Genomic DNA, 14,852 nt, shown 5'->3' on the forward strand with positions numbered 1-14,852 from the left:
ACAGGCTATTAGCCTGAGCCTGAGTCAGTTGACCCAGGCTCTGAGACTCAGTGCCAAGGGTTTTTTATTGCTGTGTAGGTGTAGCATACCTTAGTTGAAAATATATGCACATGGTATAATATAACAACACCCTACAGCTCTATAGCACTCAGTACATTGTATTTCAACAAAATGACACTAACTTGCATTTTACTAATCTGCAAACTTGTAATTCACTCACTCACACAGAGTGTTCTTGTGTGCTCACCCACTTCTCAGAAAGCCAGCAGGGATGTCTTAGATCACTAATACTTTGTACTCTTGTACACAATACACTACAGAACATTTACTAATACTTATGATAATGTTTCATAGTGTAATTAAAAAACAACACATAAATGAACAAAGTGGATGCTGAGATGAATTATTCTTGCTTTTTTATTGTTTGTTCACTTGCTGGCTAATTTGCTAAATTCAGTCATTCACAATGGGCCTTCCGGTCATTAGTGAAATGCTACTGTATTGCCCATAAACTGTAAAGATCAGACTTTCAAACTCTCTAATAAGATGCCTTAAATCCCACAAATGGATACTCAGCCTGATACCTATCCATATAAATGTATGTCTCATATACCTAAATTTTGTTTTCATCATCCAAGTTCAGGATTTAGACATCCTATGAAAGAGCTCATATTTCAAAATGGGCTTCACACAAGTTTTTTTATTGGTGATTACAGATTTAGGGCCCAATACTTCAGGATTTTGCATGCCCTCAACTGATACTGAAGCACTTTGCAGAAATGGGCCCTTATGAAGCTAAATTAATCTCTGGTGTCACTCCACTGAAATCCAGGATAAATTTGATGAACTCCATCTACTCTAAGGATTTCTGTAATGCGCATCACTGTAGTCCCTAATATTTTGATTAAAGCTTGGCTAAATTGATAGATAAGCTACCTACAGGATGATCCTCTGGTGGCACAGAGACAGCATAGCAGCTTCTTACCAATTATTGGTATGGGACATGGCCTGGGCTTTGCTGGCTACTTTATTTACCATGTGGGGCCACTGACAGCTGGTGCAATTTACAGCAGTTTGGGGACTGCTCTAACTTACACTGGGGAACTTGACTGGTGCACAGCCAGTCCAGGACTGGCAAAGCATAGAAGTATTTAACTCACCCTCCCCTATGCACATATCCAGTCCTGTCTGTTCTGCAGCTGCAAATGAAGATCAGAGCCATCATACTTGTCCTGGTGTGTTCATTAGTACCTGCTCTTGTGGGATTGCTGGGAGAAAAAGGTGTGTAATAATCTTGGCTACCACATAAACACAATATTAATGAGACATGCTAAAGCTTTGCCCAGATGGATGAACATGCTACACATCCAATTTAGATGTGCTTGAGGGAAAACAAAGTCTGACTGGTAAATACATTAAAATAATTTCTCTATTAGATTATGCCACAGTGATGAATTCTTCAGACGATAGACTCACCACATTGTTGTAAAACCAATGTTATATGGTAGCAATAAGATCTAATGGTTTGTGTGGCTGGAAAAGATCCAACTCTGAACTTTACTTTTTGCAAAAGTATTATTACAACAATGAAATTCATCTCTTTCTCTAATTGTATTATTTTACATCTAAAATAAAAGTACAGGGTGTTGTAGTTTGAAGGTTATATTTTGTATATACTATTAATGATTTTCTGTGCCATGCTGCCCTGATTTATGTTCATAGTTGCCATTAACGTATGGTATACTTGAAGGCATATTTCCCAATAAACTGTAGGTTCTCCTTCCTTATTTAGCCAGTTTAGTTTTCGGAAAGAATTGTAACACAAATACATTATTTTTAGCGTATATTGATGCTGAGTTTAGGCAAGGATTAAACAGATTACGGAACAAAAAAAGTGGTGTGGGTTTTTATTTCGTGCTATTAAAATATAAAAATCCTTTTCCTTTCCATAGAGCTTTTTAGCAAAGGATACAAAGCATTTTACAAACATTAACTAATGAATCCTCCAAAGTTTGTCAATTAATCTAGTGTATAGATAAGTTAATAGAGGCAAAGAGAAGGTAAGTGACTTGTCCAAAGTTCTGCAGTGAACTAATAACAGAACTTGGAATAAAACCTCAAAGTCTTCCTCCTTAGTACCCTACTCACATCCTCTTCTATATATTTCAATTTAGGCAAATGTAGGACAATGCATAAAACATTTTAATTAAACAATGGCGTTCTGCTTGCAGAGGCTCAGCTAGAGCAAGGACTATGGCATATTTTGGGGAAGGGAAAGGACCAATCCACGTGGATAATGTGAAATGTACAGGAAATGAGAGATCCCTGGCAGACTGCATAAAACAGGATATTGGAACACACAACTGCCGTCACAGTGAAGATGCTGGCGTGATCTGCGACTACCTTGGCAAGAAGGCCTCCGGGAACAGTAATAAAAGTGAAATACCTTTGTGAGGTTTATGGCATTAGATTCAAAACTAAGTATATTATGATGATTGCTAGGAAAAGAAAAGAAAAGGAAGGAAGTGAAAAATCTGATCTCACAGGAGAAAAATGTACATATTTATAAACAAAAATCTATACCTTAAAATCTGTGGGTCAGGTGCCTGCTCTTTATGTCATTCTGGCAGTGCAAAGGAACCACAAAGCCAATTTAAATGGCACAGGGGAATCCTCTAGTTTAACCACATGGGGACCGTTGCAGTTAGGTGCAGCCAGGGCTTTAAGTTATGCTGGGTGTTAAACCAGATCCAGGGAGGCATAAAGGTGAGTGAACAACCACCTGTGTCCCCTCTCACCACCTGTGCGAAGCATAGACTGGCTGCAGCTGGGGACTGAGCCCTATATAGAGCCAAATTCTTCTCTCACACTAGTGTAAATTAATAATTACTTTGTTGTATACAGTGTGACTGTAGCCATGTATGTCCCAGGGTACTAGACAGACAAAGTGGGTGAGGTAATATTATGTATTGGACCTATTTCTGTTGGTGAGCAAGACAAGCTTTTGAGTTTATGGTTTCTTTAGTCAGTAAGGACAAGATTCTGCAAGGTGCTGAGTGTCATCCCCATCCAGTGAGACCTGGAGAGCTCTGTATAAGCACAAAAACTTCTCTCATCAAGAGAAGTTGGTCTAATAAAAGAGATTACATCACCCACCCTATCTCTCAAATTACTTTGTAGAAGTCAAAGAAGTGACTCCAGATGTATGCTGATGTAACGCAGAGCAGAATATTGGTCTTAAAGTTAAATCACTTCAGATATGAAAAATAAGTAAAGATTTCCAGCTCTTTGTGTGTATTATTCATATTATAACTTCATATTTATTAAAAGATTCTTTTTAGTGGATCACATCCAGAAGGGTAACTCATTCTTACATTGTGAACTGAAAGAGACTGCAGATAATGGTTTGAACACCTGTTTAGCTTTCTATTAGGGCATGAGGGATAGTCCTCATTGCCTAGAGATCACAATTCAGAAAATATTCTCAGCCAGACAGAACCTTTAAAAGGTTTGAGTCAAAAATATTTGTGTGGGAGTCCTGTGAATGGAGAGAGAACAGTGTGGGAGTCAAAATCCACCATGAAGATACCAGAATGAAATTTTGCTGTAGGAGTATGTGATTATTGTTTTTTTAATTGGATTTCACTGACAAACTTTGAGAATAATATAAGGGTTGAGCCTACAAGGCAGGTCCTGAGCACACAACTCCCCCTGAGGTCATTGGATGGTGATGGTACTCAGCACAGACTCATGTCCTTACTGACTAAAGAAACAAAATAAAATACACTTTTTTTTAATCTACCAAACCTTATATATTGTTGCTGTGTGGAGTTTAAGGCCTAAACCTTATTTTCTGTTTAGATTCCCTTGCTTCTGTTTGTGGATTGAGGTTACTGCATCGTCGACAGAAGCGGATAATTGGTGGGAAAAATTCTTTAAGGTAAATGATATTCAGTACAGTGAAAGTCATTTTCAATGTAAAATTGTGGGATGTGCAGTTGCCATAAGCCCTCAGCCTTGTTTAGCTACTGATTAATTTTTTTCTTCTCATGAAATAAATGAGAATTTTCAATGTGAATTTTGCCATATTGGGCTTAGTTTGGCACAAAGAACATAATTTGTTCAACAAGTATGGTCTTTTCCAGGCCAGTTAGAACTGGATGAATTATTCACCTATTAGTTCACTTTGTGCAGCCCCATCCAAAGGCTGATGTTCCAGTCTACATCTCTTCCTCTGTTTCCTCATCTTCAGTTTCTGTGCCAGTCTCTGTGGGACATCATGGTGCATCATGATCTTTCTCTGGCTACTTCTACACTACATGCCACTGGCAATATGTGTAGCTGTACATCCACACTGTGGTATGTAGCAAATGAACCTTTCCCCACTGCCTCCCCTCTGTCAGAGCCTTTCCCGGCTGGTAGAATCTTCCCTGCAAAAAGCTCCAGCAGTGGGGACCAGCCAGACTGTTCCTCTGTGGCAGAGAAGAGCTCCAGCAGAAGGAACTGCCTGAGCCTCTCTTTCCTGCCGGAGCTTTTCCTGGTAGCCACAGTCTTTTACTGCGGTGGTGAAAGGCTCCAGTAGTGGGGAAGCAGTGTAGATGGGAAGCACAGTTTGGGGAAGCAGAGAGCTATGGAGGGTATGTACTTGGATACATACCCACATCCTTCATGTGTGTCTTTCCTCTACTTACTTAAGCCATGCCTCACCATCTACTCTGGTATTCATACCTGTGCTAGTGTAGTAAGAAGGATGCAGTGTAGAGGCACCCTGTAACACACAGTAATTATGCAGACATTCCATGAAGCCATTCTGCCTACGGTCCTTCCTGTACAGCCCTCATGTGGGGAATAGGGGATGGTTTTTTATTTCTAGTGTCTTCGCGAGCCATTTGATGTGCATATGCGATATTCAAATTTGAGTAATTGGTTGGACACACAAATCACATTTCATATTTCAATTTCTTGATCGACTATGCGGAACTCTTACAGACAGATTTCCAGTGGGCAATCTTAGGATTCTGAATTCAAAATTTGATTTTTGTGAATACTTTGTAATATGCACTTAAATTTTGTTGTTTGAGTTAACATTCCTGCCGGTGAATTTGTTCACTAGAATATTCCCAGAAAGCACACACACAGGGAGCAGGAACACATTCAAAGCAAATCTGAGGACCAGATCAAAAAAAATCTTTTTGGTATTTACCAAACTTGGTGGTCAGATATTGCATTTCACTTTTGGGTACATTGGAAAAAGAGCCATTTCAGTTTCTCCTGAGAAGCAAATCCAGAACAATAGCTGTGAACAATATAGATGGATTTGTGGGTTTGCTATACATTTAAGAGAACTGTAAAATCCTAAATAGCATGAAAGGAGGTTGGGTATTATTAACACATTAAAAACATGTTTTCTCAAGTAAAATATACTTTGTTGATGATGATATAGCATAGAAATAAGACTTTCATTAACTGGTAGTTGATTCTTGGCCATATTGGTATATAACATGCTTCCATATGTTCACACACCCACACTTGTGTAACTGCAAGTACAGATTGACTTGTTTCTTAATATTCGTGAATTATGACAACCACAAAGACTATTCATAATATCTTATGGATACAGGAATAAGGTATAAGAATGTGATGTGGATACAAAGAATATTATAAAGCCTTCATATAAAAATATGGCGTGTTCTCTTTAGAATACCGTGCACACTATTAGTCACCCCACCTCCAAAAGGCTACTGCAGATCAGGAGAGGGTTTCAGAGAACAGTGACAAAAATGATCCAGGAAAAAACTGACATATGCAGAGAGATTGAAAAGACTGGTATTGTGTACGTTAGAAAGGAGACAAAGAAAGGGGGATAAACATAAAAAATAATGAATGGTATAGAGAAAGTATATCAGGAACTTCTACCACAAGAACAAGGGGACAGAGTATGAAATTAAAAGGTGGGAATTCAAAACCAATAAAAGGGAAATACTTTTTCACACAATGTGTTATTAGATTGTGGCACTTGGTGCTACAGGAAATCATTGAGGCAAAATATTTAACCAGATTCAAAAAGGGACTGGATATTATATGGATGTCAAGATATCCAGAATCATCATAACTAAGGCTGCGAGTCTTTCAGAGAGGTCACGGAAGCCATGGATTCCATGACTTTCCAGGACTTTGGTGACTGCTGCAGCAGCTGGTGTGGTTGACCTGGCGGCCCCAGGCAACTGGTCCTGGGTGGTACCCCGGAGCAGCGGTCCAGGAGCAGCAGCGACACCCCGGGCTTTCCCGTCTGGAGGAGCAGCAGCAGTGGTGGGCCAGAGGCCACCTTTGGTCTGGAGCAGTGGTTGTGGGGCTATGGGCCGCCCCCCAGCCCAGAGGAGCAGTGGTGGGGCCACGGGTCATCCCCCGGCCACCCACCAGCCCAGAGTGGCGGTGGCAGAGCCCCCAGCTGCTCCTGCCTCTGGAGCAACAGCAGGGCCCTTGGCTGCCCCCCTAGCCCCTGGAGCAGCAGCATCCCCCTCCATAGCAGATAAGATTTAATTAGAGGTATTTTTAGTAACAATCATGGACAGGTCACTTAAAAGTCCTGGACAGGGACTTTTTGGTTGTTTCCCATGACCTGTCCATGACTTTTACTAAAATACCCATGACTAACTCGTAGCCTTAATCATAATTAATAAAATTTTGAAAGGGATATCAAACCTCATGCTTCAGGTCTTAAGTCAATTTTTAACTATTAGAGACCAGGATGAGACCTATGTGAAGGGCAGATTACCCTGCTTTCCTCTGAAGCATCTGGTACTTGCTAGTGTCAGACACTGGACTAGATGGATAACTGCTCTGATCCTGTTTGTCAGTTCCTGTGTTGTAGTATTCCTATTCAAATGGATATTGGTTAAAATTAAACTAGCTGCTACTTATATTCTGGCTGCTGTTCTCTCTCTTCCCTTCTTGCTAGTTCTGTCCTTCTACAGGAAGATGTAAGAACTGAATCTTGTGATCCCACTATCAATTCCATCTTTAAAGGGTTGCGAATATGTATCCTTGATCTGCTAAATTGTTTGGATTTATCTTGAATAGATAATCACATGTGGAGAGATGAGATGAGGCTAAGTTATGTATTTCTTGTTGTTTTCTGCTTCTCCCTTAATCCCGTTGAAGATTTGTTTACATCCAGTCAAGGGCAGATGGAGCAGTTAGCATTAATGGGAACAGAAAAGCAGATTGGGAGTTTTTCATGGAACTCTTCCCACCCTCCATTCCCAGATTTTTGGCGTGGTAGCCTTCTCCTCACAGTTGCATATTTTTATATGGTAACTATTAGAACTGCTTTACCTCTTCTCTCACTTGGATAATATTGGTGGGGGACACAGATCGTATGTTTTGGCATGAAGGATGTATTCTGAGAAGGGACGATTAAACTGATCCATAGTGGGATGAAGTGCTGAGAGCATTTGATGTCCAAGCAGTCTGTAAACTAACCTTGAGGGGCGTTGAATGGTATTTTGAATGCTATACTAACATGATAAATGGACTCCCAATTGTTACTCAGTAAATAATGTGTCTTAAGTTATTTAAACCAATGTAGCAATGGTGGGTCTACACTCAAGACAGCTTGCCAGTTACCTTTACTCTTCCATTTTGCTTAGTATACTAAAAGACACGACTGATTTATTCTCTCTTTAGGGGCGGCTGGCCCTGGCAGGTTGCCCTCCGACTGAAATCATCTCATGGTGATGGAAGACTCTTATGTGGCGCCACACTCATCAGCAGCTGCTGGGTGCTCACTGCAGCACACTGTTTTAAGAGGTAGTACTGAATGATTAACAATGGGATACATTTCCAGTACCACTGCATTGCTACCTTTGTGAGGCCAGTGGGAATGATACAGAGGCAAAACTCCAATCTTGCCACCAGTATATTGAAAATTGTTCCCAAAGAAACTAAGACGTCTGTTTAAAAAAAAAAAAAAAGTTCTGTATTAACTCATATGTTAAAACTATTCTTACTCCCACATTCTAGCATTACACAGATTGCATTAATCACTCAACAGATTTATGTTCAGAGTTTCACCATTTCCAGAGAAAACCTTTATAGAGAAAGCCTCAGACTTCTTTAGCATAATCACCTAAGGGACCTGGCCCCTCAGAACGCCACAGTGTACAGGTCTCTGTTAACTTTGCAAGTTGAGGAGAGAATAACCAAGCAAACAAGTACATAGATCCTGTGTTGTATTTTGATGTTCTGTTTGTTAAGGCACAGTCAGCTACGAAACTTAAGTGACAGTTTTCCGGTAATGTTTTACAGACTAGTTGAGCTGATCTGAAAGACCCTCTCTTTGATCAAAACATTCTTCGTCTTTTGTGGAATCTAAGGGAAAAGTAAATTTGCACCTTGCCATGTCTGGATCTAACTAGTTTTTCTTATTCCTTCAGGCTGACAACTGCCTTACTCTGTGGTTTCTCAGTGTGCAAGAATTAAGTATTTTGTAGCCATCTAAGGATTCCCCCAGCACACTCAGGGAAACTTTAAAACACCTTCAGCCAAATACAGGAGTGAGTCTAAGAGGCTCTTAGCTGCTGTAACTTGCACCTTCTTCCGGCCATTCAGCCTACTGTACAGTATGTTACACCACCTTCAGCTCCCTTCCACCCACTTACCACTTGATGGGTGACTAAAGCTCCCTTACAAATCATCTCTGAATTGGCCTGTTCTATTTCACCACTCCATTAAACTGTCATCTAACTTTTCTGTATTTATTCTCCCATTTTTGCTTTTTGTATACGTTTTTTCTTTTTTATGATCATCCTGCTCAGTTTCTTTTGGCAGCCCAATCCAATATTTGTAACATCACAGTTCATTGCCACTGAAGTTGCTGCAATGTCACAAGTACTGATTTAAATAGCAAGGAGGTATAATAAACAGATATAATAAACAGCAGTGGAGAAAGCTTCATTTTGAGACCAACATCTTTCAGCAATGACTGGGAAAGATATATAGAATAACTTCAAAATAATTATAAGGAAGTTGGCTAAAATTTGCCTAAGTGTGGCTGGGAGCAATTTAACTTCAACTTTGGCCCTTTCTCTTTCCTCACTTCCCACTAGAAAAGAGGCAGGAGATTGCTTTCATTAAAATGAATGGAAATTGGTACCTTTTTTAGAGGCAGCTGCTCAACATCTTTCATTTTCAGGTTTCCAACAGTCATGTGGGACTCTTCCTGGTAACTGTTCAAGCCTTAATGGCCAGACTTTGTTCATTAAATCGCGGACTCTTTCCACTGAGATTCAAGCTGTTTTTGTTGTAGAAAATGAAAGTGCAAAGTCTTGGGTTTCTGTCATTAAAATAACTATAAACTGGCCTTTTCATGCCTGTTCATGAGTCCCATGGTAATAACTAAGGATGAAGGTTAGTACAGTATTTTAGAAAGACTTTTGATGGAGCATTTTATTTAAGGCTTGAAAACAAAGCACTCTCTCTCCTTCTCTCCTGTTATTGAAATCTTGTCTAATAGTAATTTGTATATTTCACATTTTGGACACATGGGGGCAGATTCTTTACCCCATCAGCATCCCACTAATGCACAGCAGAGAAGGCGGAAGACAGGCGCAAGCCAATTGTGGCTCCCTGATCCTCCACTCTCCAGAGTTCCTATCACCTAATGCACATAACTGTAGTTGTGCACTGACTTAATTGTGCCTCAAAGTTGTTACTGAATACTTCTGTGCTTATTGCATATTTTACTGAGCAAATGCAAGCAGGTTTGGGGCCAAACTCTTGGTCTCTGATGCATAAAGCCTCAGTCTTTACAGTAAAAGGGGGATAATAAAGCTGACTAAAAAGGCATAAGGGAAATCCCTGCCTGATATAGTCAGAATAGCCACACCTATGTCACTCACTATTTCCCTTCTCCAGCACAGTGGACATGTTGGAGAATGCTAGGGGACCGGAGAGCGTATGGCCAGAGTAGCCTGTGCTCTGGTATCCCTGTTCAGCATAGCTGCCTCTTGGGGGCTGTTAAAAGCAGGCATCAGTTAGAATAGTCCTGTGGCTGCTTTCAGTTTGTGTCAGGGGCCAAACAGGATTGTGTGCATGCCAGGTCATTTTAAGCTGCTTTTGCCCCTCTCTCTGAGTTCTGTGCCAAGTGCAGTTCAGCCAAGCCTGGGAATCTGGGCCTTTTTGGGCAATAAGCACAAATCTATTCCCAAATTTCTTTGTGCCTAATGCAAGTAGTCAAGTGTTTATCTGTTTAAATGTAGTGTCACTAGTCCCCACCTCTCTGCAATGTACTAGGAAGGAGAGATGTTTTTACCTCCTTATAAGATATACTGTTGCTAAACAGGACAAGACTGTGGCCAGATGTTTCTTGTGCATGTAAGAGGTGGAATATCCAGCGTGTGGGCACAATTACAGCCTCTGGCCTCGTATCTCAGGTGCTCCCTCATGCACCCTCTATGGCACAAACCACTACAGCAGAAGCAGGAGAGGAGATTAGGACCATATACCACCCCCAGTGCCCCAGTACACATGTTCACAAGCTGGAGGAGCTGACCAGCACTCAAATGGAATACATCAAATCCCTTTAAGAGATATAGCAATGGATTCACTCCCTGTGTGCCAAGATGTTCCAACACAGAGCAGTGCTTAACTAGCAGAAATAAATCTAATGCTGTTAATGAAAAGAAATAAGGATCTCCAAGTGCTTTTAAACATTAATGAAGTAAATTTCCCTATGCCTCTGGGAAGTTAATATTAATCTCATTTTACAGATGGGGATACTGAGGCCCAGAGCAGCTCAATGCCCGGTGTCACACTGAAAATTAATGGCAAAGTTGAGAATAGAACCAGGTCTTCCTCTATCTGTTAGAGAAGTCTGTCTCTTTTTTGTATTGGCCCTTGTGCAATGTTTAAATTTGGCAGAATGCGTAATTACATTCAGAGTCATTGGAAAGAACAAAAGATCATTGTCAACAGATCAAAGTCAATTCTGAGCAGTCTATACAGGACTTGTGTGAATGCCTGTGCACTGGAGTAGGGTAAATCAGTATTCAGACAGCTCATTTAGCCCTGGTTTAGCAGCACTGTAGCTAATTCACACTTCTGTGCATTTGGTATGAGAAGATGCCTTTCTTACCCTGTTACATTTTATTGGAAATTACAGTTTGTTTTTCAAATCAGCCTTCTTGAATCTCATGTTTTTCACCATATTGCTAAAAATTAACAAGATCCATACACAAGAAGCAAGCAGTGCTCAAACTAAGGGAATGCAGTTCCTCTTGTTATGTGAGGAAGACGACCTTCAATAGGCAGGGGAAAGAGGACAAAGAGATAAGCAAGTTTCTCCTGCTAAATGTGTACCAGCTGGACTCAACTGGCAGTATAGAGTCCAATATCAGAGATCATAAACTACTTTCCTTCTGCGGTAGTACTGGTTTAGCAACCAGAAGAAACTTTTTAAAATATTTTTTTAAAATGAGGTTCTTATTAAACCTGTACTGAAGGAAGAAGGAAGCAGTCTGATATCTGACATTAAGTCATATAGCTGGTGTCAGATATTTAGCACTATTCTGACCTCCAGCAGATTTAAAATGTTGAATTCAGTGACAAACATTAGGGCACAAACTCAAATTTGTACACTATAATGTTGTGGACAAATCTATATCTACTGAAATGCAACTTTAACCTTTTAATTTTAAAAAATCCAGATTATACAAGATAAGAGGTGCCTCTCACCATTTGAAATTAGGTTAAATTTCCATTAGGTCACTGAAAATACATCTGAAAAGTATATAGTTGCACTCATTTGTATGCACAAAACCCTTATTTGAATATACAAAATGGGTGCATGGGTGGACAAACATCTGTTTGTGTAAAAATGAGCATTTTCCCAAACAATTACCAGTATACATGGGCAACTATTCAAGGGTTTCATTCAAGCAGACAAAAGTACACCTAAAATTTGTATGCCTCTGACTGATACACTACGCAAGTGGCGGATATTACTTTTAATGCTAGTGACTTTGCATCTTTCTATCCTAATACCATAGGGACATTTAGACATATACTAATAAAATCACTTAAATATGTTTTCTAACTTTTATCAAGGATTATCTGTGGCAGTATGTGGCTGTTTATAGGCTTCCATTGGGAATAGAGAGCTATTAATGGCAATGAGATCAGCAGTTAAAATTAGTGGACTATCTAGCGTGCGTAAGTGGCAAAGGAAAGGCATCTTTTCCTAAATTGATTAGGCGCACATACTGCGTGATTTGGTTTCCAGAGTGAGAGTCAACCAAATGTTTATATATAGTCATAAAGTTAAGAAATCTGAGCAGAGAAAACAAGTGAGAGGTCAAAAGAAAATAATATATATTCCATTTTGTAGGTTGTGGTTGCATTTAAGTGAACATATAATCATCTCTTATATTAGACCACACTTAAAGAGCCATTTAGTGTTACAAAGGAGAAATTCTGTATCAGTTTCCTTTCTAGATTCTTAGTTTCTTCAATGAAAATTTAAAAAAGTTGGTCAATATGTTGGTAACATCAGCCAAACTGTTATCCTGCGAGTATGTAAGCTCGCCCACTGGAGAGGGTGACACTGGAGGAAAGTATTTGGCTGGCAACCTAATCCATTCCAGTGTCAGGACACTCTTTACATTCCAAGCATTACATCTGTTCTGTAAATAATCTCTGTAAGAGTGAGGGAGACTGTGCTCAAACTGTGCAGCCTTAACCATTCAACTACCTTGACCTTGTCCAGCTTTGTGAGCTACATAGGGCTAACTGCGGAGCTATTTCTTTGTCAGCGTGTAAAAATGTTTCTGAACAGGTATGTTTATTCCTGTTATGATAATTTTCACAGATGAGAAGTAAGAAAGATGAAATGGAGTTTGACTTTGATAGTGTTCCAGTTGCAATGTACATCACTGTGGAGTGTTTTCCATCAACTTCAAGTGGGAACAAAATCAAAGCCTTATAAACAGAGTGTGAAAAGCCTCCAAGAAGTCTCATTACTATGGGTGTCATATACTAGCACTCAGCCTCAAGCCATTTTCTTCTAAAATGAACATGGCTCTGATTGACTTAAAGAGACCTTGATTGGTAATGCCACATCTGATAGCCTTTTACTGAGTTTAACCCTGCAACTGATACAGAAATCCTTAAGTCACTCTCCAGAAGGTACCATCATTACTTCTGCAGCCTATTATCCTATGATTCTTATAGTGATCAGGCAGCAAAGACTACTCATGTGCTTACTGAATTACTTCTGCACCTTCATGCAGAGCTAGGCATACCATGATTTAAACAAGGAAACAGATTCATTACATTGCTAAATTTTCCGTATTTACAGGCATTACTAGTATTGTTCACTAATAAAGCACATGCTTATATGAATATTTAGGAGCACTTCAAGCGCTATAGATTTCAAGAAATATTGCTGAAAATATTGCATACAACCTATGAAATTTACCACCTTAGTCCATTTTTGGAGCTCATTTAACATATTTGTATATAACAACAGTTTCTAACAACTTCCCTGGCAGCATTAGCAAACTAACAAACAAAAAAAGCAAACAAACCCCATAACCACTCTCAGGTTCTAGAGACACAGCAATAGCCAAGATGTACCAAAAAATTGTTTATGTTTGTTATACAAGTCAAGAATTGTGAATAATATCAGAAAACAGACAGAACATGAAGCTATGTGAGGCAGGGACTCTGCTATTTAACACAATTAACCTATTGTAGCAGCATATATAAAAATTCAACTATACTCTGTGATCTCAAAGTGCTTTATGAAAGAGAGTAAAACAGATGGGGAAAATAAGGCACAGAAATAGACTTGCCCAGGCTCACATAGGAGGGGCAACAGTGAGAACTCAGGTCTCCTGATTCTCAACCTAGTACCTTATCGTGTTGGTACACATGATACACGTAATAGTTAACAGTTGCAGTAAAAAGGAGACGCAGGAAGAGATATCAGTGCTATCTGAGACCAGTGTAGAACTACATATCAGTGATATAATAAAATTAGAGTGTAAAGGTTTTAAAAGACCAATTAGGCCTACTGCTTTAAAACTTAATTGTCACTCTAACTGCTTTTACTTAGTGTATAAGGCATTGAAATAAAGACCATAGTAACCCAGAAATCTGAATCAGCACACCTGAGGACTAACCATTAACTCACATGCTGTATGTAGTGACTCAGTGCAGTCAATAGCCTTGTCCTGTCTAAATAAAGTATCTGGTGATCCAGACATGGAAGAGTGGGATTCTTGGTGGGACTCTCAGAGCAGGAAATGGTTAGCATTACTGACAGGCAGCAGATTGTCGGGGATTTTGACAGCTCTGCTTTGATGCAGAATTTTGGACTTCGCCACTGATGTCATAGTTCAGATGATGTATCATGCTCCAGAAACCAGTTGTGGCCTGATGGACTTTGTTATTGTGGAAAATCTCCTTCGAAGCAATATCAGAGTAAATAGGATATCTGGGCCCAATCCTGCTCCCACTGAAGTCAGTGGGAATTTTGTCGTTTATTTGAACAGGACAGAACAGGCAAATAGGTCAATAGCACCTTTATTACTGGAGAAACCATGAGGTGTTAACAGTGAAGATTTAGAAACTTATTTTAAAATTTTCATTCTCTGGTGAGGGCCTTAGAAATAAGATCAGGAAACACTCAAACATGGTGGAGAGGACCCAAAGCCTCTGAATATACTGAAATAAGACACCAATAAAGGGAGTACTATTTTTTCCCTTCCTTTAGTTGAAGGGATGCATTCCTACTGTTGCTGATGATTTTTGGCATCAGCATTAATACTCAGAATTCTCCAAGGACACTCCCT

General features: G+C 39.7%; 1 protein-coding gene across 1 annotated transcript in view; it reads left to right on the plus strand.

Annotated features, from left to right (window-relative positions):
• Window positions 1-14,852, plus strand: part of PRSS12 (serine protease 12) — a 66,139-nt gene that overhangs the window by 40,165 nt on the left and 11,122 nt on the right. The window contains 3 exon segments of the mRNA XM_030564310.1: window positions 2,232-2,437; window positions 3,862-3,940; window positions 7,687-7,809. Of these exon segments, the coding sequence (XP_030420170.1) occupies window positions 2,232-2,437; window positions 3,862-3,940; window positions 7,687-7,809 (408 nt within the window).

This window comes from Gopherus evgoodei, chromosome 5 (genome assembly GCF_007399415.2).
Source record: "Gopherus evgoodei ecotype Sinaloan lineage chromosome 5, rGopEvg1_v1.p, whole genome shotgun sequence".
NCBI classification, from domain to species: domain Eukaryota; kingdom Metazoa; phylum Chordata; order Testudines; family Testudinidae; genus Gopherus; species Gopherus evgoodei.